Source organism: Polyodon spathula, chromosome 19, assembly GCF_017654505.1.
Source record: "Polyodon spathula isolate WHYD16114869_AA chromosome 19, ASM1765450v1, whole genome shotgun sequence".
Taxonomy (NCBI): domain Eukaryota; kingdom Metazoa; phylum Chordata; class Actinopteri; order Acipenseriformes; family Polyodontidae; genus Polyodon; species Polyodon spathula.
In genome coordinates this window covers 34980567-35004633 of record NC_054552.1, presented here as the reverse complement: position 1 = coordinate 35004633, position 24067 = coordinate 34980567, and the positions used below count along the sequence as shown (strand labels likewise).

At 46.4% G+C, this 24067-nt stretch overlaps 1 protein-coding gene across 5 annotated transcripts in view; it reads right to left on the bottom strand.

Annotated features, from left to right (window-relative positions):
• Positions 1–24067, bottom strand: part of LOC121294716 (A-kinase anchor protein 13-like) — a 76496-nt gene that overhangs the window by 41377 nt on the left and 11052 nt on the right. For all 5 annotated transcript variants that reach the window (XM_041218750.1, XM_041218751.1, XM_041218752.1 and 2 more), the window contains exons 2-8: positions 19258–19301; positions 14784–14937; positions 12552–12851; positions 8492–8675; positions 6480–6675; positions 2881–6058; positions 732–793 (exon numbers count right to left, since the gene is read on the bottom strand). In XM_041218750.1, coding sequence (XP_041074684.1) covers positions 732–793; positions 2881–6058; positions 6480–6675; positions 8492–8675; positions 12552–12851; positions 14784–14937; positions 19258–19290 — 4107 coding nt within the window. In that variant the 5' untranslated portion in view covers positions 19291–19301. The remainder of the gene's footprint in view (positions 1–731; positions 794–2880; positions 6059–6479; positions 6676–8491; positions 8676–12551; positions 12852–14783; positions 14938–19257; positions 19302–24067) is intronic.

The following is a 24067-nucleotide window of genomic DNA, read 5'->3' as shown; positions in this document are numbered from 1 at the left end:
AAAAAAAAATAAAAAAATCTCATGTTTGAGTAGATGCAAACTGAAAAACAATAGCAATATGTGGAAATGAATTGGGTTTGAAATTAATTGGATGTTTTAAATTAAAGAATCGAGTCCCATTTAATAACTTCACAGCTGCTCTTCAAGCAAATACATTTGGGTGTCACCAGGTAAACACACAGAGGCCGGAAGGTAAGCTGAATGGTACTGACAGCTAAAAGAAAGCCATTAAAATCCATGGCTACACTGTGGCTCAGGCTGGAGAGAGTCACTGTACAGGATGGGGTGGGACTGTCATGTGCTGCTCCAGCCACTGCTTGCTTTTCCACCTCATGCCATGACATCACCCCTCCTCCCTGCTCCATTACTGGAACAGCAAACAACGACATGACTGGTTAAAGTTAGCCTCCACATGCAATCACAAACTGAGCCGAAGAGAACATTTACAGCACGCACGCAGCTGTACCAGAGCTTTCAGACTAGGGGTGCCTGAGACTCTTGCACTATACAGCCTATCCCACAGAGAAATTTGGGCAGGAGAATGCAGCACTGAATACAAATACACAGGCTTCCTGAACCTTCCTTAAGAGAGCAATCCAATCACATTCTATTCAGCGCATGTGTAGCAACCTTTGCCCTTGAGGAACTATACTTGGTCGTTTAATCACTCAACACGACTATGTGAATAGCAGTGCTGGCTCCAGCAGTAAAGGAAGCAGGGCTGTACTCACCATTGTCCTGTCTCCTGTGTCCTCCTCCCCCGCTGTACTGAAATCCACTTGCCCTTCCGCTCCTGTGTGGAGAGAAGAACGCACAGTGAGGACCGACTCTGGTGCTCAGGGCAGCTAGGCTGATCCTGGGTCCGCATTACTAAGTGCTAGAAACTGACCTGTCGACAATCGGGTTCAGGGGACTCGTTATCCTATGGGAGAGCTTTAGAGATTGAAGCGAGGCTGGGAGAACACAACCCAGACAGACATGGGAAAATGTTGAGAGACGTGCACAACAGGCTTGTATCAAGGCATTTTTATTGACTTGCACATTTTTTTTTTTTTTTTTTTCTTTCCACATTTGCAAAAGAATACAAAAAAGTGTAAAATAGCCTTCTCAGTTGGCATTCTTGCTAGGTAATTGAAAGTTTTCATAGGAATCACCTAAAATCTAATTCAATCTATAATATTACTGTTATTGCAACCAAATCAATTTATTGTAAAGCGGTCTTTACACAAGACAGAAATCAAGCAAACAAACAAAAAAACAAACTGCTTTCCTGACATTTGTTGTTCTCACTTTGGGTTCCTCTTCCCACCACTAGAGGGCAAGCTGTTCCGGTTAACCCTGAGGAGGACAGCACCTATAGGGTTTGCTTGTGACACATAGGGGTGTACACCCGCTTGTACATCTTTATATCTCAGCTTCCCAGCCCAGGTACAGGCAAGGGCGCTTGAACTAGGGGTGCTGGGGCTTCAGCAGCACCCCCTTGGCTTTGCATGGCTTCCATCGTATACAGGGGTTACAGTTTTGTTCAATGGCTTTCAGCACCCCCACTTTAAAAATGGTTCCAGAGCCACTGGGTGCAGGTGTAGAGCACTCTCAAACAGACAAGGGTAGAGCTGAGGAAATGAACCCTGACCTTTCTCTTCCCTGCTATTTAAAGCAGAACTGTGGGATGCTCTGGCATCCAGACAGCACAAGAAGTCTGGGTGTTTCTGTTTCTCACGCTCACACCACAGGACACACCAGGAACAATTTTCATTGCAGATGACCTGCCTGCAATTCAAGCTCCCTGTATATCTGGCAAGATCACCAGTAACCAGGATACAAACTGTAAACATGCATTCACACTGGAGACTGGAAGACATCCCAGCAGAACATCGAACAGAGGGAATAAGAAGCAACATCCAAACACTGAAGGGAAGTCACCATGACACACACATCTAGAAACATCAGCATCGTTGAATTGAGCCATATTTAAAAAAACAGAAGTGCCTTCTCTCACTGGAAAACTGGAACCGATTTCTGTGAAATGAGCAGTCAGGACTGTTTATAATGCTAGCCGGAATGAGGCACTGTTACTCTAAACATCCAAGAGAATATTTAACTGAAGCATGAAGAGTGCTCTACAGCAGCGTTACCCGACTGCATCCTGGAGCATGAAGAGTGCTCTACAGCAGCGTTACCCGACTGTGTACTGGAGCATGAAGAGTGCTCTACAGCAGCGTTACCCGACTGTGTACTGGAGCATGAAGAGTGATCTACAGCAGCGTTAACCGACTTTGTACTGAAGCATGAAGAGTGCTCTACAGCAGCGTTACCCGACTGCGTCCTGGAGCATGAAGAGTGCTCTACAGCAGTGTTACCCGACTGCGTCCTGGAGCATGAAGAGTGCTCTACAGCAGTGTTACCCGACTGCGTCCTGGAGCATGAAGAGTGCTCTACAGCAGTGTTACCCGACTGCGTCCTGGAGCATGAAGAGTGATCTACAGCAGTGTTACCCGAATGTGTACTGAGGCATGAAGAGTGATCTACAGCAGCGTTAACCGACTTTGTACTGAAGCATGAAGAGTGCTCTACAGCAGCGTTACCCGACTGCGTCCTGGAGCATGAAGAGTGATCTACAGCAGCGTTACCCGACTGCGTCCTGGAGCATGAAGAGTGCTCTACAGCAGCGTTACCCGACTGCGTCCTGGAGCATGAAGAGTGATCTACAGCAGTGTTAACCGACTGTGTACTGTTAACTTTATTTGTGGAAGGAACTTTACTTTTAAGGTTTAATGTTTTCTAAAAAGAAGCTAGCATGCACAGCAGACTAGCATTTCAAACAGTAAAATAATAATACACTATATGGTACATTAACTATATGAATATGGGGTCACTTACTTGTCACAACAGCCTCCTCACTCTCCTGGCCCAGGCTCGGCTCAGTCAGGTCAGAGGCGTCCTTTCCTCCAGTCTCGACACTCACATCTCCTGCACTTCCAGAAAGGCCAGCTGGATCACTAACCCTCCCCACAGAGGAGGTGCTCTCCTGGGCTAGGGTGGGATTAGCGTTATTAGGAGAAGAGTCCTTGTTCTCTGGACCCTGTTTTGATATCGTAGGTTCCAGAGCTGCTCCTTTACCAGAAGTGATATCTGCAGTCTGTCCCAGTTCTACAGAGGCTCCACCTGCAGGCTCTTTGTCGACGTGGGTACCACTGGCAACAGGGGTTTCATCACAGCTCAAATGCCCATCAGTCAGGTCCCCTGCTTCTCTAGCCTCTGGTTCACAAGGCAAGGGCTCTCCAATTCCCTGGTCCGAGGAATGAGTTTTATTACTGCTCACAGCTCCACTGCCATCATTTTCAGTGGATGGAGCTCCATCAATGCCCGCAGCTCCACTTTCAATGGATGGAGCTTTATCACTGCTCACAGCTCCACTGCCGTCACTTTCTAATGGTGGAGCTCCATCACTGCTCACAGCTCCACTGCCGTCACTTTCTAATGGTGCAGCTCCATCACTGCTCACAGCTCCACTGCCGTCACTTTCTAATGGTGGAGCTCCATCACTGCTCACAGCTCCACTGCCGTCACTTTCTAATGGTGGAGCTCCATCACTGCTCACAGCTCCACTGCCGTCACTTTCTAATGGTGGAGCTCCATCACTGCTCACAGCTCCACTGCCGTCACTTTCTAATGGTGGAGCTCCATCACTGCTCACAGCTCCACTGCCGTCACTTTCTAATGGTGGAGCTCCATCACTGCTCACAGCTCCACTGCCGTCACTTTCTAATGGTGCAGCTCCATCACTGCTCACAGCTCCACTGCCGTCACTTTCTAATGGTGGAGCTCCATCACTGCTCACAGCTCCACTGCCGTCACTTTCTAATGGTGGAGCTCCATCACTGCTCACAGCTCCACTGCCATCACTTTCTAATGGTGGAGCTCCATCACTGCTCACAGCTCCACTGCCATCACTTTCAACCACTGCTGCTGGTTCGTCTGATTCAGATGCTTCAAGCCCCTCCGCTTCCTGGAACGCAGAAGAGGTGGCCAACAAGTCTGCCGCTCCTGTAGCCTCACAGGTTTCACTGGTGGCTTCCTGTAGGGATTCTGCTTCCCAGTTGTGTTTGGGTCCATCTTGCTCTTCCTTGGGGATATCCTTCAGTGCGGCCGCTGGTTCGCCTGGTCCTTCAACGCTGCCAGAAGTAGATTCACCCTCCACCAGCATTTTACTTGAGCTGGAGGGAGATGGCGCTGGGACCTCTGTGCCACTCTGCTCCAGCTCTGGCCCCTCAGACTCCTGGCCCTCGCTGGTCAGCAACACTTCCTGGGTGCTTGTTTGTTTGTGGAGCTCCCTGCAATCAGACCCCCCTTCTGACTCTGCACAGGGGGATTGCTGGTTTTGCATCTGTATGCTGCACTCACAGGATCCAGCAGCACTCTCTGATTCTTTATCTGTCCAGGTTGGCATCCCTTCACAGCGTTCTCCAGCATAGAGATCTGAACCCCTTTCATTCACAGCACAATCGCAGGGCACGCCCTCCTCTGTGTCTGTAAAAGACATGGACTCCACAGTTACAATCCCTGGGTCCGATTCATGATCCGTTGTCTCCGAAGGCGGTGGTGTCGATTCCTCATTTCTGTCCTCCTCTTTCAGGGGCAACATATTGTCCGTAGGCTCTTGGTCCAGCAGTGGCAAATTTTCTACAACCGAGCAATCTGTATGCAGCAACACCACTTCTTCCAAACCAGGCAGAATGCACTCAGCTTTTTGCTTTCCATCAGGCACTTCTCTCACAGTCTGTGACCCAGCCTCCAATGCTACTTCAACATCCTGAAACAAAGAGGAAGCAGCTTCTATAGGAGTGAGTTGCGGTTTTTCCGATATTACTGCGAGACGCTGGCCAAGTCCATCTGTCTGATTACTTAATTCCACTTCCAGAGGACTGTTCCATGTATCAGCCTTATCTGACGGCACCTTATCCTGTTCCTTCAGGCTGACCTGTTCATTAATTTCTGGTCCAAACTCTGAACTGCTACCCCCGGTGCTGCTGTTATCTAGAGACTGGCCGTCACATACCCTTGGATACTCTACTTCTGGAAGCACAGCAGTGTGGGAGGCGGAGCTGCCTGTCGAATCTCTGCTCCTGCTGTGGGCCTGGCAAGGACTTCCCAGCACGGTCTCAGGGTTCAAAAACAGGCTGCTGCTATTCATGTCTCTTTCAGACTTGGGCGTCTCATTGTTATTCACCTCACTAGCAGCAGAAATTTTTTCTTTAGAATAATCCAACCCAGCTGTCTCCTCCTTTTGACCAGCACAGTGCATCTCAGATTTACACTCCCCCTCTCCATCGCCTGGACAGCTCACCACAACACAAGAGCACGTGCCCTCGATTTCAGCCTTGTCCTCCTGAGTCCCGGCGAGCTCCTTCAGAGATTCTTTAATGATTGCCTTGCTTTCCTTCTCTCCGAAAACAACAGCCACGTCCCTCACATACGCACAGTTGTCAGGCCCTTTCGGTTGAACCAGCACCTCCCCCTTCAGTGGGCCAGTACTCATCCCTGCAGTGACTGACGTGTCTCTGTGATCCTGGGACTGTGTCTGCCCCGTATCCCTGTCTACAGAATCCCTCCCTTCTACATGTTCAGTGTTATCTGCAGCCTCGGCCTCAGCTCTGCTCTGCCTGGCTTGCTCCCCTTCCTGCTTGTCGTTGTCAGCCTTGCCTGGGCTCTCCTGTCCCGCTCTGATTGCGGCTGGTCCAGTATCAGTTTCCTCCTGAAGTTTTCCGCAGGGCAGCCCGCTGACAGACAGGCTCTCTGTATCAGCCTGGCCCTGCTCAGAGTCGCTTTTATATGCAGGATTCCCAGAGTCTGCCACAGCAGCAGTCCCCACCTCCACCTCTTCCTCTCTCTCTGTGCTTATGTTGTTTTCATACGGACACACCCTGTCCTCTGTATTGCCATTGCTCAGAGTAGAATTCGAGGATTCAGGATTTTGTGCTGGATCTCTCCCCCTTTCACAGGCGACTGTGCTGAAGACCTGCTTAGTTTCTTCACTGTCTTTTAGTTGCTCCGATTCCTGCCCAAAGCAAAACAAACAGACAAGCCCTTCTTTCAATTGCTGTGACGCAACTATGACTATATTACATTGCTAGGGAGGGGAGTTTCAAAGCACAAGACAGAAGGACAACATTTTTGCTGCTCTTTTAATTAGCCTCTATTCTTTTATTGGCCTGATTTCAACGCCATCTTTTTCAATTAGATCGCTGGTTATTTTGCACGGTGAAGATATTTAGATTGAAATATCTACACAACCGGGGAAGGCCTCAGGATCGTCCTGTTTAATTTCGTACGACTGTGATCACAGTCACACTGTCAGCGGGGTCTGATAGCCAGCACTCTGAGGGCACTGCACACTGCTATAGCTGAGCCCCTATTCATTCACATTCACACCCCTGCATCAGTGCAAGTGGACCTCGCTGCCAAGCTGTGGCGCTCACCTTCTCTTTCGAATGCCGCTGCATGAACCCGCGCAGCTCCTCGATGTGGCACTCCACTTCGCTGGGCTGACTCCCGGGCTTCGTGACCACGGTGAGCGTGTAGGTGTTGAGCCGAGGGTGGTGCTTCACCAGGCAGTCCCCTGAGAAGATCGGCTTCGACGCATCTGCCCAGGGCTCCAGATCTGCACCCTCCTCCCTGAGACAGACAAAGAAACACGGGTGAGAGCGTGGCCGCTAGCAGACAGCGGCTTGGAAAAATTTCACCTGCATCACCCTTCCCACTGAATACACCAAAGAATCACTTTCAATACTCACTCCCGTTTACAATGTTCCTTTTATTCCGTTTTCATATTTCACGAGCCCTGAATGGGGCGGTTTACTCGAAACAAATAGTGGATTCCAACAAAGAGTGGAAAATGCAGCCCTGTGCATTTTCAGGTGTCAGACACCCTTGCTGTGGTCAATTGGCACTCATAGTGTTTGTTAGAAGGAGATTCTGCGTGCCCATCTTTCTGTGCCCAGCACACCCTGAAATCGAGTCAGTCTCTGCTCTCCAGCGCTTGTTTATTTGACGGTGTGTATTTAAACAGAACCTTTAGCTATAGTAACAGCAAGCACACGGGCAGCGTACCCCACCTTGTTTCCATCATGATTATCGGTTAGGAGTGTGGGTGGTGCTGCGGAAGCAATCCTTGCTCAGGACACTGTTCCTAACAGCTGGTTCACAGCTCCAGCAGGATATCATGGAAACTGAACCAGGGCGAATGCACACTGAGCTCTCAGGCCAGCTCGTCTCAGGAGTCTGAGCACTCAGTATATTCATTTAGCAGGCAAGGAAATAAGACTCCCATTGCACAGAAGTTTGATCCATTCCTAGTTTTACTATGAGCTTATTAAAAACACGCCTGAGCTTGTTATGTACACACTGTGCCTAATCAAGCTTGCACTAAAACATGGAATGGGTGAAACTGCTATGCAATAAGAGTCTTATTTCCATTCCTGAGTTATACTGTAGCACATGAGAGCATAAGCACTACTGTAAATGAGTGTATTTGTTTAATACAACCACTTGTGATTTTAAGGTGTACTCCTCCCATTAAAGCGACCCAATCACAGCTTTCTCTGCAGTCAGGAGAGAAACAGGCATGTGCACTTCATTATAGAGAAGGGAGTTTTTAAACCAAATACAACACAACTGTCTAAAGACTGGACCAGATGGCACAGCAGTAAATCTGTTTTTCCTTTGAGTCAGCGGAAGGAAATGTTGAAAATTCTTATTACCTGTACTTTTAATTAAGAGAACAATAGAAAGACAACAAAGGATTTGCCAAGGAAACCCAGTGACGTGACGAGCAGAGAACTGAAAGAACGTGGAAGGAGGCGAGCACTAGCAGCCCTGTACTGTAGAAAGCAGGGTGTGCTGGATTAGCTTTGTTATTATAGGGAGAAAATGCATCGGATCACGAAATGGAAATTGACCATTCGACATCGGTCTTGGAGGAAAAAATCCAGGCGTGTGCAGCTAGTCCAGAATCAAGTAGCAGATATTGTGGCTACTGTCCAAACCTAACAGCAGGCTGCCCATCCATAAGAATCCCACAGAGACACATATACACACTCCTCTAACCCAGATATGCAGCTTCATCTCCAGCTCTAGAGAAGCTTGCCCTGCTCGCTTCACATGCATGCACCCAGTCTACACTGCACAGTGTAACCAGACCCTCAGGAGCTCAGATCACATGGGATCAGCATCTCTTATCATGGATCGTGTTACCTGAGAAGAGCATCGCCTTTCTGACAGCCAGGCAACACAGGGACAGCCTCCTGAATTTGCAGCAAGAGCAGGCAATATAGTGCCCACTACATTATTATATACCATGTGAAATCCACTTCTTCAAACAGTATGTTAGCATATGTGAGGAATATTAAAAGATGATAATGATTTAAAGACGGCGCCCACATTAAGAAATGATTGTAAAGTTTGTGATCGCCAATGTCTGTTGGCTACTCACTGTGAGAACAGCTGTTGCAGCTGGCTGTAGCCTCTATCGTGTGCCAGGCTGCCAGGGGTGGCGCCCTCTGTGTTGGGGAGGGAGAGTGCCGCTCTGCCTCCCGGCTGCTGCAGGAAGAACCAGGCCAGCCTGTGCAGCCCTCGCCTGGCGGTGAAGTGCAGCAGAGTCTCCCGGGGGGGCATCGCTGCAAGAGAAGGGAAAAAGAGAGGAGGTCATACACACAATCACAGAGGAGAGAACATATAGGAGGGGGCAGTCAGACACAATCACAGAGGAGAGAGCAGACAGGAGGGGGCAGTCAGACACAATCACAGAGGAGAGAACAGACAGGAGGGGCAGTCACACACAATCACAGAGGAGGGAACAGACAGGAGGGGACACCCACGCTTCACATAACTTCTACAAGGTACCAGCTTGTACTGACACATTCTAGCAATGGCACCTTTTGGCAACTGTATCAAATCAACTTTCAAACATAGCAGTGAGCAGCTCTGCTGAGCTATTGCTAGGCATCTCTAAACAGCAGTTGTTTCCAAGGAGGGGCCCTTGGCAACAGTTTTATCAGGAGAAGTGATAAGAGGTACTGTATTTGTATATACACCAATGGACAGCACGTCCACACCTGCTGGCATACACTTACACTGTGCACTGTACGCATGCACACAATCTCCCGTGGTTGTGCTGCTATACCGACCTCCCCCACAAAAAGAGAAAGCTGCAATAATCTTTAAATAGAATCTCCAGGATGTCCAGCCTCCACACCCACATGCTGGAAAACCCACCACTCCGGTCCACTGCCCTCCCCATCCCAGAGGAAGATACACTGCCACACACAAGAGAGAGAGTGCCCAGGAGGAATCACTGCAACCACACTGCAGGTCCCACACACGAGAGAGAGTGTCCAGGAGGAATCACTGCAACCACACTGCAGGTCCCACACACAAGAGAGAGTGCCCAGGAGGAATACAAAGTGGTGAGCCACAACAAAACTCTTACTGTAGTTTAAACTATACAAATCTCAGCCTCAACTGCCTGTGTGTTGAATATCAAATCCATCCATTCATTAAAAACACACACACACACACACACCACCACTGTCATTGGATAAAAGAGGTCTCTGCTGGACTGGAGCAAACTCCACATTATGAGCAAATTCTGCCTGACAAAAAAAAAAAAAAAAAAACACACACACACACACACACACACACACACACATATTTCACATGCCCAAGTTCCACCCCAGGGGTCATCCAGGCGAGATCCTGGATGGAGAAAAACGACTATGAAATATGAAACGGTTTTGAATACAAAGTCAGAGTCTAGGTCTGCATATAAACATCAGTCTGGAATTTCAACTGCTGGCCAAAAAGCCACATACATTATTCCCTAATTTAGTCACATTTTATTTAACAAAATTTCACAATCAATACCTCTCTCTTGCTCATAACTTGTTCAGAGTTAAATAAATAAATACACACACTTGATGAAACATCTGACAACAAAGTAACTTTTTGTGTCTTCAACCAAGCAAAATAACCAAACCATTACGCCTGGATCTGTGTCAAACATTTATTTAGTGTTTGAAGTTATGGATATAAAACTGGCACATTAAAACAAAAACCACAAAGAAATCCCTAAAGACTTATCCAATTACACTGAAGCAATTAGCTTTGACTGCTAAACCAGATAGCATTGTACTTATAATGCTGTTGGCTTGCTGAGACTGCATTTACAGTATCAGATGCAATCATCATTCCAATGAAATTTCAAAAACAAGGCGGCTTAATGCAGTGATTAAGGGTGTCTGGGTCTGGTATCCGCATGGCATCCTTCTGTGCATTATTCAAAAAAGAAATCTTTTGAAAGCTGGATATAGTGTCCCTTTTATTTCCATGAGCAATAACAATGATCCACTCTCTGTGACTGAAATGCTGTAAAAATGACACCTCATTGTCTGCATAATAACTAGCAAACCCTCCCCTTGCCCGGTGCTCATGTTCTGCAGTCTCCTGTAACGTGCCCTCCCCTTGCCCGGTGCTCATGTTCTGCAGTCTCCTGTAACGTGCCCTCCCCTTGCCCGGTGCTCATGTTCTGCAGTCTCCTGTAACGTGCCCTCCCCTTGCCCGGTGCTCATGTTCTGCAGTCTCCTGTAATGTGTGCTTCACAATGCTCAGCTCTCTCCCCGCTGAGGCTTTGTTCCACTGATCCTGTTTATTTCCAGTAGGAATCGCTTAATGGTTTTGATTGTGGTTGTGAATAGCCTGGACCCCCTCCCTCCTCTCCCACAGCCACAGGTTCTAAAACCCTTTAAATGGGATTAGTGAACTCACACACACACACACACACTGCAGATAACTAAATGCATTAGAGAGAGTGTGAGCATTTAGATAAGGGAAGACAGGTTGGAAAAATTAAATAAAACATGCAAGTTCCAATTACTGTCTAGAGTATATTCTAAACAATACTCTCAGAATGGCCCAAACTACATCCAGGGTCTTGCTCCCAATTTTAAAGTCCCCCATTCAGAGAGTATGTATTTAAGAAAACAAAGAGAACCCTTGAGCTGGTGCTGCTCACTTGTAAGTTTGGGGCGTGAAGTAACACAATAGTTACTACAGCTCTGAACCTTGCTGCAGTGACTTTTAACCTGCACACAGATTAGAAGGGCAGAGCAAGCTCAGAGGAAAACCTTGGCTGTGTTGTCCTGAATCAGAGACCTGTGACCTGTGTTAAGCGGATTCATTCACTGTAAGGAACCTGTGTCACGTCTCCACATTCATCCTGCAAATCAATGAGCAATCAGTGAGGCTACATTTCAACATCACTGCACTTCACATGGGCAATGTGCTTCTTCTGAGGCCAAACCAAAGTGAACTCTTAACTGGGGTGGGAATGTTTGTTTTAGTGTATCCAACATTGCAATCTAGACCCATAATATAATGGTGACCGAACCGAGAGCAGAAGGGAAAAAACAGCTCAACACAGAGCCAAAACAAACTGGGTGTCTGTGTTCCTTTAACATGTGAGCGAACTGGCGGAATCAGGCCCCTTGAGATCAGTGAAGAAATGGCATTGCAGGTTTTCACTTTACATACAGGGCTTCCAGCACCGAGACCCGCGTTCCAATCCCGCCCCTGTAGCATCAAGAACTAGAAATCACTTGATGGGTCTCCGCCACTGAGCCCACAGACACTGCCATCAATGTGATTTAAACAGTGCACACACTGCCACCTGGTGAAAAAATGCAGAATTCAATCAGAATTATCTGTACAGCCACTGGATTAATAATTGTCAATGGTAATTAATACAGTGCACCACAAGGCAAGTGTTAACGTGTTTTGATGCAAGCAGTCGAGCAGAGCCCTCATTGGCCCACTTGATCTGAAATGACCAACAGGGTTAACTATGTCATGACCAGCTTTGCAGGACATGAGTTCCATACAAAACAAGTTTCAAACAGTTTAATTTAAAAGGAAAGGGTTAAAAGACAGACAATCCAGACAACAAGCGCCAGCTTTTACTCACCCTGACTAAACCCAGTGCCACACATCGCTTTACTCCATTACCATTGCTCATTATTTATCATCTCCCAGATAATAACCTTTCAAAGCGACAGGGGCTGATCTAACCCTGCTCATCCTAGCTGTAAAAACCTCCTCATATAAATTCAGCAAACATTAATCATGTATCTGCCGCTGTGTGTGCTGTAGAGTACAGCTCTTTCTAACCCAGGCTGCAGATCAAACGCACCGTCACAGTGGAATCCATTAGAAACAGCTACAACAGAGCAGCTTTGCGACAACATAGACATTCTGCCAAGCTGACGGGGGCACCTCGCTCCATCCAACTCTGCAGCAAATTCAGATGCCGTGGGCATGTTTTTATTCTTGAAATTATTGAAAACATAAAAAAAATGCTAAAAGAGGGCAGCCAAAATGATGTATATAGTAAATATTAAACCTTTTTGCCTTTCCCCCCCCCCCCCCATTGTTTAGCATCGTAGTGACCGTTCCCTTCAGCAGTATGTCCAGTGTCCACTCAAACACACGCACACACTCACCATGGTGGGAGCCCCCCTCTGGACCCAGCACACTCCAACCCTCGGGCAGGAGCAGGTGTTGCAATGCCAGGGTCACTCTGTCTTCCAGCCTCTCTTGCTCCTTAGCAGGGATCTGGAACTCATCCAGCAGCCTGGCGCTGTCCAGAACGTCTGTGCAGCCCGCGGAGCTCACCAGGACCTGTGCCACTTCGAAGGCCACATCCTGAACGAAGTGGAAGCCCTGTTCCGCCACGCAGCCCACAGGCCGGCCCGGAGTGGAGGTGCAGAGGGTGACTGTCACCTCCTCACAGCAGTCATGGGCTGCAGGGAGAGTGTACAAGCAACATGGGTACAAAGAGATCTCAAAGTGTACACTACGGAAATGCAGGACAGTCCACTACAAAAAGCTCTTTGAAAATCATTGCACAAGGACTGTATAAACACACAGAGCAGATGAGGAGGAATTGCTTACATGAAGATGTTTTTTTTAATGGAAATATTTAGATTTAATATCCAAGAGCAGGTGAAAGTGCATGTTAACACCCTGCTGGCTGAGAGATCGGTCTTCCCTTTTAATCACTGCTGCTTGTTTTAGAGCACCCTCCAGAATCTACTATAGCTCCTCTGGTAGCTAAGAAACAGGCATCACACTAAACATCATGTCATCTCTGTTAATACTTAACACACCAGAACACAACTGGCAGGTCTGGAGGAAGTGGGTTATTATTTAAAAGACATTTAAAAAGGTAGTGTTCTGCTTTAGCAAGGTCAGTAGATAAACCAGGCATTCCCTATTTAAAGAACAAAGTCCACAAGCAAGAGAACAAGCAGAGTTCACAACCACATAGCCTGCAGAATTGGTCGGGGAGGCGCTTCGAGGAAATCCAATACATGTGACAGCCAGGGACATTTCCACAGCTTCGTTAACCTACACCCGAGTGATCCAAGCCAGACGATCCAAGTGATCCAAGCCAAGCCTGGCACTTCCCTCTCCTTGTTCCAGGCAACCAAGTACAGAGCTTTACTGCTGTAGCAGGTATGGGGCAGGTAGCTGAAGCAGTGCCTTATCCTTGCCCGGGACAGTAACCCCACTACAGGCTCATCTCAATTCACTCCTGTTCACACACTACAGTACGTTTCTCCAGTCTCCTGTTAGCCCTTACTTGCAGTAATAAATGAAAGTGGCTTAGTGTTCAGGAGCTTCGGAAATGCTCCTGTAGCTGAACGCAGCCCAGGTATTGAAGCTGCTACAGCATTCCTGGCCAGGAGAAAGCTCAGCATTAACATTGCAGAGAAAACTGAAATACAGTGAAGACAACAAACTCCTCTGAGGTTTCCACTTCATCCCAAGCATCCCCAGAAAGACCCAGCGCTGTTCTTGCACTTCTACTTGCAACGATGCTTACGCAGCACAGCTGTCTGCTTTCTGAGCTTCGGGAATGGTATGTGCAAACGGAGCAGAGGATACCAACACAAGGACATCTTGTGCTCCATTATGTGAATTCCAGCAAGCTGCACAGTATCTACAAAGGGATTTCAAGACACTTGAGACTTTCAAAAGGAGCCCCAGACCATTGTTTGGAAAGCGGCGCTCCACACACTCACTGCCCAGTGTATAAAAATAGCAATGTTTTATTCCTGTTGATAAAGACAACTTAGCAACCTCAAATACTTTGCTAAAACGAGCATTGGGTTCACTGCAGTGGGATTCGAGAAGGAGGCAGATCCTTTTATGAACAAGGATGGCCTGATAGCAAAACAAAAGCTCTCGTTTGTGAGGGTTCTATTCCTAGTCAGTGCATTCAAGTGTTCCAGGCGGAATGCTGCAGATTCATGCAGGAACAGCAGAGGCAGCGCACAGAAGAATAAATGGTGCTACAGACTGGAATCTCAGCTCTACAGCTTTCTCATTGCAGAAATAACCACTTCTGTACTTTTCTTTGACTGACCCTGAACTCCAAGCAGCTTACATATTAATACAAACTAAACAGGGATTGAACAGGCTCACGCATACAGGCAGCTTTCGCTTTGTTTTTTCATTTATTGAAGAACCCAATGATGAGTAATGACCTGTACCATATCCATTATACAGCATGAATGCTTCTTACTCACATTCAGCAGAGAGAGTACAGTCAGAGCCCCACAGTTTCTGTAACTCACGTCACATTAAGGGTGGTGTGGAGTGCACTGCCATGTAATCTACTCAGTAAAGGACCTGTAATAACTGGATGACTCTGATTCAGTAAAGCTTACCAGGACAGATGGCTTGGAGAGTGTCAGGGTTAACCCTGTGTGTGCTGGTGAGGTGCCTCTGAGCGGTGCCAGCGAACAGCAGGTAAAACTCCAAGCCATCCTCGTCCTCAAAGTGGTCTTCATCACACAGCTGGACCGTGAGGAGACATTCGCCCTGCAGAGAAGGAAAAAAGAGCAGGCTGGATCAGCATGGCTTATTGAACAAAGCAGGCAAGGGTCAGCATGGTCTGTTTCCACCAGATTCCCAACCCACTTTAACCTTGTCTACACAATGTTCTGCCCATGACTGTGCTGCCACTTCAGTGGAGCATCCAGATCCACCCTCAAAATATAAATCAAAAAAGCCATTTCAGAAGGGGCTGGGGATGCAGCATTCATCTGCTGTTAACATCAAATCAATCTAACCAATACAATAAAAGCAATACAAAATACAGCCTGATCTGAACTGCAAGTTCAAAACGATCCTGGATAACTAGGTGGCTTTATTTTTTAAATCAGTCACTTCACATGAAGCAAACCAGAACTCGACGCATTGTAATAATGTAGCCTGCAAGGAAACAGATAAGACAGGGGACAGCTATGTTTCCTGTGTTTGTCCCACTTATTTATAGGCTTATTTATCTAAAAGTGGGACTGCAATACAAATCTGTGACTAAAATAATTGTTGCCTAATCAGATTGTACAGGCCTACAGAACCACCAGTGCTGAGTCCTGTCAAAACTCCTGCCAAGAAACATCCCGTCTCGACTCAGCCAGGGGCCAGGGCCCCTCTGAAAACACGCCGCTCACAGAAACACTGAATTCACAAGAGGCACACACGCTTACTGCACATCACACAAGCACAGAATTATCAATGACAAACTGACACGACAGGGATGGGAGAAAAAAAAACTCCTATTGCATAGCAGTGTCACCCATGCCAGTTTTTACTATGAACTTGATTAGCCACAGTGTATAGGTAACAAGCTCAGGGGTGCCTTTTTAAGCTCACCCAGTACACTCAGAAATTGATCAAACTGCCATGCAATGCAAGTCTTATATCCACCTCTATCAACATGGTCACCTGTCCCTGCAGTGGCTCAAGACAACTAGAGATTGTCGAACCTTTCAAAAATGTTAGCAGCAGCATCATTAAATTGTACACATCCATGCAGTAGAGGCATGATAAAACTCCAAACACACATTTAATCAAGGGTTCTCAAATTCATGATTCACCAGGTTCAACAGAAAAGAAAAAAAACTGAAATCTACAAAATCAGCAATAACATGGTGCAACCAGCACTGTATTTCACACAATGCCACACTGCCCCCCCACATTCCAAGCACCACACCGCTATACAGTTACAGCAGACAGTCCAAGACAGCAAGCCTTGTCCTGCAGTCAGGACATCACGCAAGGCTGGCTTTGCTCTCCCTGCAGGACATATTGTCCTGGTTACTGTATATCCAGTCTGCTAATACCAGAGCGCTGGCGCCCGTGATCCTGAGCAGGACAGGCTCAGGAGACTTCACAGCTGTTGCCACGGACACAAGACGTTTGTGGGTAGAAATGCTGATGGGACAGTATGGTACAAGGCTAAGAGAGGCCACTTCAAGCTTGCCAGACTGGTCAGCTTTACAGAACAAACAGTGCCCTCAAGGTGAGGGGCACTCAGGCTTCCCAAATGGGAATGTCAACGTGTCTCAATCTACCTTAAAGCTTCAACAGATCCAGCCCAAATGAATTGGTGCTACATTTAGTTTTACATAAGACAGCATCTCCCTGTCGCACCCTATTAAATATCCAAAAAGAAGACAGGTTTGTTTTTTGTTAAGTTTTGTTTTGAGAAATGAGCTCCTGGAGCTGTGAATTGTGTCAGCGGAGGGAAAGCTCAGATGCAGACAGACAGAGGGGTAATGGTGTGGAGTCTGCCCCCAAGCACAGAGCAGCTGCACTCACTCGCTCGCTCACACAGCAAGGCCAGATCCAAGGGCACACTAAAGAACACACACACTGTGGATTGCACAATGGCAGTCTTGCAGATGTTCTCCAAAGGAAACTGCTACACATGCAGCAACGGAAATAAATCATTTTAGGGGGTTAAATTCTTATGAATTTACAACATGCATGGCTACGAGATCCAGCTAACAGTGTGTTTGTCTAAAGTGCACAGTGGGATGACTCTGGTGTCCAACGAATCCCCTGTTCCCCTCCTTGAGCCCTCATCTCTTGCATACAATATGGATTGAATGGCACAGTGCAGCCTGGAGAGGAGACCTGCCCTCTGCCTCTCATTGCAATGTGACAAAGAACTTCATGAAATCACATCGAAAGAGGCAGTGGATTGCGAGAGAAGGCATTGCAATGCGAGAGAACTGAAACCAGAGACACCCTACCCCCTTCCCTCTTTCAAAAGGGTGCTGACACTTCATGTATCCAACAGCCGCTTGACTTGAAGCCTATTTTAATATTTTCTCACTGCAGCTGCCTGAGAATGGGCAGTGCCATATTAGGGGGGTGGGTCACACTTATTTTTATCTCTCACTACTTTACTTGGCTCAAGCAAAGCCATCTCGTGAGTGTAGCCCTGCAGTCTGAACACACACACACACACACACACACACGGCTCAAAAGCCACAAGCAATAAAACGTGTAAAAATGCAGATTCTCATTTCCTCTTCCATTATATGTCAAGTCACAGAATCAGTCCCTCCTCTATTCCTGCATCTAAAACTTAGGCAATCACCCTGCTGTAATACTCAATGATGCAGCAGACAGGCTAGCTGAGGTGCCTACTCCCCCCCCATTCACTTTAATAGACAGGTGGGACATGTGCAGAGCTGCGGCTGACAATGTGAAGCACATGAAATACTGCAGTTGCACAGGCAGAGAATAAAACAGCCAGGATACTTCACCTGCATGCTGAATCAGAGACGCGGTTTGAAGCTCAATGAGCCCTGATTAAATCAAATACAGGTTCCAGACTTTCATTTTAAACTTTGGAACCCACCAGCTTCGAAACACTTTAAATCACTTCTGCATTTCCCATGCAGCATCCTGCCCTCCCTCCTTCCCCTCTATGTGTGCCTTGTGTAAATGTTCTCAGCAATGACCTTTGCTGTGTTGTTTTTCTAGGAGGGGGAGGGTGTGTGCGTGTTTGAATTTCGCACTCACTAAAAGGTGAGGATTGATACAGACTCGTTAATGTATTTCTGTCTTGGAGGAATGTTAGAGCAGCAGGGAGGGCCTCTATTTCAATGATTTAAAACAGCCAGTCTTTATATGTGTCGACCATTGGATCAACTCGATAACCTCTTCAAAATGGGGAAACCCATCATTAAACAAGCTGTTAGTCTTCATTACCACATGGTAATGAAGACCAACAGTCTGTTTAATGATGGGTTTAGTGAGGAACAGAATGAGATAATGAACTGCTTGGAGACCAGCATGGTTAGAAAGGGGACCTGGCCTGGTTAGCTTGGTTTTCTGTAAGATTTCCACCAGGATAGCCAATATAAAACACCCCACCAATAAAGCTGCAATACATAAACTGACTCACAGCAATGAATCAAACCATAAATACAGTGTATACAAAAGGACAAGCTTTGAGAGTCAGCTGCTGGGAGGGGGTGAAGGTTTCATGTGGCACGGATTGGTTTTGATTACAGAGATTTAAGGACTAACAGTATTCCTAAAATATTGAAATATAAAATCACCAGAAATTGAATACAGAGCTAGTTCACCATCAGAATCTGTCCTAGTCAAGGTACAATTGATAAATTAATCATCGTCTATAAAGATAATACAAAAAGCTAGACGATCATTCTCTACTGTCTGGCACAATGGCATAAATGCACATAGCAAATTGTGATAATGATCTCCATCCATTCAATAACTCCCACAGCCCTGGAGATAAGATTAAACACACACACAATCTCCAAAGACAAGCAGCTCAAACACTGACATGGTCTCCTCTTGAATGGATGCAGCCAGCCCAGCTCCTCAAAGACGATACAAGAGTGGGTGTGTGTAAATCACACAGCAGAACACCAGGAAACACAGCCCTGTGTTTCTGATAATTCACAGCCGTGAATCTGTACAAGGATTGCCTACAGCGTTGACACCTCCCTCTCCTTCTCAGAGTCAGGGCCCTGCCTTGCCAAAGGACATTTCTCAGTGAGCAACACCCTTTCTGTTTGAGCATGTTCTCAAATTACAACCGAATCTATTTCCTGAATATCTCCTTTGTCTGCCCAGTCAGTCAGATTACAACGGCTTCCTGTGCAACTTAAAGAATTGGAGAATTTGAATGGAATAAATGAGTTAAGGGAATTACTACATAATTCACTGGTCTTATTAGCAAAGTCCTATATAAACAAGACATGACTGCAGCAGCTCAGACCTAGAAAACAGAGACCAGATCAATATGTGCATGTCAAAAATCAACAAGTAAATAATGGATGTGAACTTTAGGCAGAAATTCAATGCACTTACATATAGAGGAGCTTGCTGTGGATTCAGTTTCATGACACTGGACACTGCAAAACAAAAAGGAAACAAACAATTATATTTAGGAATATAATAAGGTATGCAGGAGATCAGACAGTTAGAAAGTGAACTAGCTAATTGTATTCATACCCCCCCCCCCTTGTACTCTCCTCCTCAGAGCTGGGATATACAGCATGCTGCGTGTAGATATAGGCCTGTGTGTCCACTGTACTGCAACTCAAAACCCAAAGTCGTCATGGAAACAGGTGTTCATCTGACATGGAAAGGCTCATCTGTGTTCTAATGCAGAGAGAAGTTCAGGGACACTGCTTTTTGAATGATGTCAGGGAGTGAAGAGCGTTTCGAGATTGATTAGAACGCTCATAACAAACAGTACCAGTGTAAAGCACAGGTTTACCCAAAGCGTCAGGTTACAGTGACAGGAAGTGCAATGGCATGCCTGGCCTCACCTCCTCTTCAGAGAGGACTCCTCTCGTTTAGCAGCACCAGTCAATGTTCAAATGGAGAAGAGATTTCCATTTACTGGCTAAAAATACTGCACCGTCTGACCTGCTCTTAAATACACCAAGAAGACAAAACAATACTAACTATCATCAACAATTGTCTCTTCACTGCTAATACAAGGGTACGGTCCAGACAGGATTCACCTTGCAGTCAAAATAAGGGCTATACACTGAAGGCTTGGAGGAGAGTAGGCGTTGCAGGAGAGGATGTTTAAGGTAGCTGGTTTGGAAGCAAGGACATTTCCTTCCACAACACTTTGTTACAAAAATACAACAAAGAAGCCAAAACAAAAAAGATAAAAAACACAAAGGCCTTGGCGATCTATAAAGTGTAAAGTGTATAGGCACAGTGACCATGGAGTACTGTTCCTTCACTGGGAAATGCAAGCTGCAATCTCATGCTGACCCTCAACACCTAGCCTCAAATTACTTGAACTGCACAGACTATTGCTGGGTTCAGGACATGGAGCTGTTTTGAAGGCTTCCACAATAAAAGGAGCCATTAAACAATGATCTCTGAAAAGCAGATTACACCTCCAGCATTTCAGCTTCAGAAGGAGAGTCTAAACAGTGTGCAAAGGCATTGCCCAGCCCTGTATTATAAAAGGCACCAGCTCACAAGTTTACCACATTATATAACTGCATAAGCACCCATGTACATCACACTACATAACTGCATGTGTAAAAACAACTTTGTCCCGTGCGTTCTTGCACTTTTAGTGTGAATATACTGTAGTTGCACCGATGAAGGCACTAGCCAACTGTACAATTGTACATTTGTGGCAGGCTTGTGTGTTATTGGAAGTGCACTGCTCCTGTGTTATTACATGCAGGGGAGTATTGTGTAGATTTGGCCTCCCTTGTTCTTGTGCACGTGCCTGGTCATGATCACGGAAGCTGGGGTTAAGTAATCAGGATCATGCCTCTCTGAAGGGACTGGAGCCCAAAACACTGAGTTGAACCAAAACCAACAAGCAGCTCCACTAACTCGCATTCAACAGCTACAGGTTACAAGAACGCGCACAGAGGGGGGAGTTACTCCGTTTCTGTTCGGGTTTGTTTTCTTCCCAGGGCAGCTTTGGTCCACCTGTGGTTTTCAGAAGCATTGTTATAAATGCCGGCTGTCATCTACACATGTTGCTGTTGGGCTACTGACAAGGACCCCTTCCAAGACTCAGCAGAGCAATTACAGAGACAAAAAATAAAAGAAACCATTAGCTTCCCAAACCCCAGCACTTAACGATTAATTTGTGACGGATTTTCAACAGCATCTTTTATTTTAACAAGACATCCCAGACAAAAACTACAGCAATGGTTAGAAGAGAGCTTTCTACCTGCTTATTTCTCTACTACTGAGAGCAGTCAATTGCACTGTAGGGTATGCCTTGTTTGCACATATACTGCATTTAGAGTTTTAATGTCATTTGCACACATTGGCACACAAACAACTTAACCGTTGTAGTATTTCATGGTTACACCTGATGTGAGTGAAACAATTTGACCTTTCTGGACAGAGTCCTCTTTGAACAGGGCTGAGAGCACAGCAAGGTGCATGCTGTGGACAGAGTGCTCTTTGAACAGGGCTGAGAGTTGACAGCCAGCTACATCCTGTCAGGCACTTTCACCCAGCACAATACATCTGCAGAGGTTTATTTTAGAATGGCAGATAAAGGGCAGCGAGACATTTCAGTTCTGCATCAACCGACATCAGCTGCAGCCAGGTCCACAATGTGAGCTTAGACACACAATATTTTAACAAAGAGGCACACATCTATTCTGGAAATGTAAACTGCACAGGAAATGTAAGTGTAGTAGTGAAGTTGTTCATGCAAGTATTGCAAATAATACTTCAACCCTAACCCTAACCTACCTAGTCCTTCAATATTTCCAAGTACAAGCTTAAGTACAACACTGAAACGATGCAAACGATCTGTGAGCTTGCTACAGCATGACTCATTATAATAGATGTCCATTTTGCGGCAACAGAAAAGGGTTACTACTTATTCAGCATCACATTGAACACATTGAACAGGGAGACCTGGAGTCCAGTCACACACTGTGGGGGTGTCGCGGCAAATAGGAGGACAGGCAAACACAATGCAAAAAGAGAAACATCGGTACCTATTCAAAACACCTTGGACATCAAGTTTTCATCTATAAAATCTGCACTCGCTGATGCAAAGCGTGTAAAGTGTCTGAATAAATTCCCATCACATGCCATCAGTGCCATGCTTTCTGTCCATGGGGGGGCGTGTACTGGACCCCCTACTGTAGACGGAGTTTCCAATCTTTTGCCTTGACCCTGTAATTGCCAGCAGAGAGTTTCCCTGCACATAATGAAGTTGCATCCCATAGACAGTCCTTTGTCCAGAAGCTGCTGTGACGTCAAAGCAGAGCAGCTCCCAGCGGCTCCAGTAACAGTCCTCACAGCTCGTGCCATGAGGAGTCTGGTCAAGGCACGTGGAAGGGGCTGTGATAATCAGGCCAGGACGCTGGTGAAGAAGATGGAAGACACTAGTGCGCCCACCAACGGTCAAAGCACTAGCTCTCCACGTGAAGAGCCAGTAGGGTTGAATACTTAACTACCAGGTTATTAAAAACAACAACTGTGCACTCTGTGGCTATGTTATGCTATAAATCTTTCTTTCTTATCTTCAGTGCTATTTCAGTACGTTTCAGCTCTTCATGCAAAGAGTCTGTCACTGCTTAACCAACAGGCCTGACTGTGAGCAAACAGGAAGTGTGCAGGTTTGTGTTATCGCATTGCTGCAGCAGCAGAGGAAAGAGCACAATGGAACGTTCTGGTTAACGTACATATTTAGGGCAACTCTAAATAGAGTATGCTGCGGTCCAGGTTTTCAGAGACGACACAATTTCGAGGGGCAAGCCTTCCTTGGAAGGTTTTTTTTTCTGATAATTTAGACTGCATGCAGACTGCCTGTCTGTACTGTACTGTACTGTGCTTCCTATTACTGACTGGGACTGGGGCAGCATGCAGACTGTCGGTCGGTACTGTGCTTCCTGTTACTGACACAGTACAGCACAGCATTCACACATTTTTGAACTACGAACGGCACGAGCACACTGCGACAGCAACACCATGCAGTTGTCAAATTCTTTTCTCTTCTCTCCTTTTGGTTGGCTGGTTGTTTACAGCTCTTGGCCATCTCTTCAGTACAGCTGAAAGTCTAAACGACCTGCATATTTGGTTGACTGAAAAACCCATAAACCTGACAAATCCTTCTATTTAAAATTAAGTAAAGAAAAAGAACTGGCAGTTAAATGATGCATTCATGTGCTGAACTCCACAGCACAGAGCAGAGAAAGGCAAGGGAGACAGGACTTGGGCAACTAATGGTGCTCTCGATTCTTAGTACAAGCTCCCTATTCTTTCCACAATACATAGGGTACTGTTAGAGTCAGGAAGGATTAAATCAGCTGTCTAATTCTACCCACTGATCTCATCCTCTTGTCATAAGCCCTCTGTCCTGCAGTCCCCATTCCAGTGCTGTAACTCACAGCCCTGCACAGGGCTGGTACACACTAACCCGCCGAGTGCAATCAGAGCTCCTCTCTGCAGAGAGCAGCAGGGACACACTAACCCGCCGAGTGCAATCAGAGCTCCTCTCTGCAGAGAACAGCAGGGATGCAGCCGGGCACTGGAACTCAATCACTCAACAACAAGGCTGTACAGAGGGCCTGAAAAAACTTTGTTTCAGGATTCTGTAAACTTCAATGAATGCTACAAAACTGGGTGTGCGGCTCTCGGATCTTACCTCCAAGCACTGCAAATGGTTCCCATCCAGTAGCTGTAACCACTGGGTGGATGGAAGGGTAAGGGTTTGTAAAACGCATGTGAAGCGGGTTCTGAGGGACTCAGCCCTGTACAAATCCTCTGCACCCAGAACATGAGAAGGCTTGCTCGTCTCTCTCGAGATGAGGAGTGCAGTGAACAGTGCCAGAGCTCATTACTGAAGGACATTGAGCCACAGGGGATCTTTCTATGGCTTTTAAACTGCAGCATTTTCAATAGTGTGCAAATCGTCTTTAAGGTGGTCCTGTAATTTTTTTTTTTTTTTTCCCCTCTCGCCAACATCAGCGGTTTATGTTGATCTGGCTGCTGCCCCTAATTGTCACTCGTCACACCCAGTTTCGAGAAGGGCCAATGCTTGACCAAAAGGGCTAACCAGTGTAGTCAACAGCCGCAAGTGTTTCAGAGAAGTTTCTCTTCTGCACATCTCAAAACGAGATGAAAAAACCATAAGAAACTGCTGGGTTTTTTAATCTCCACA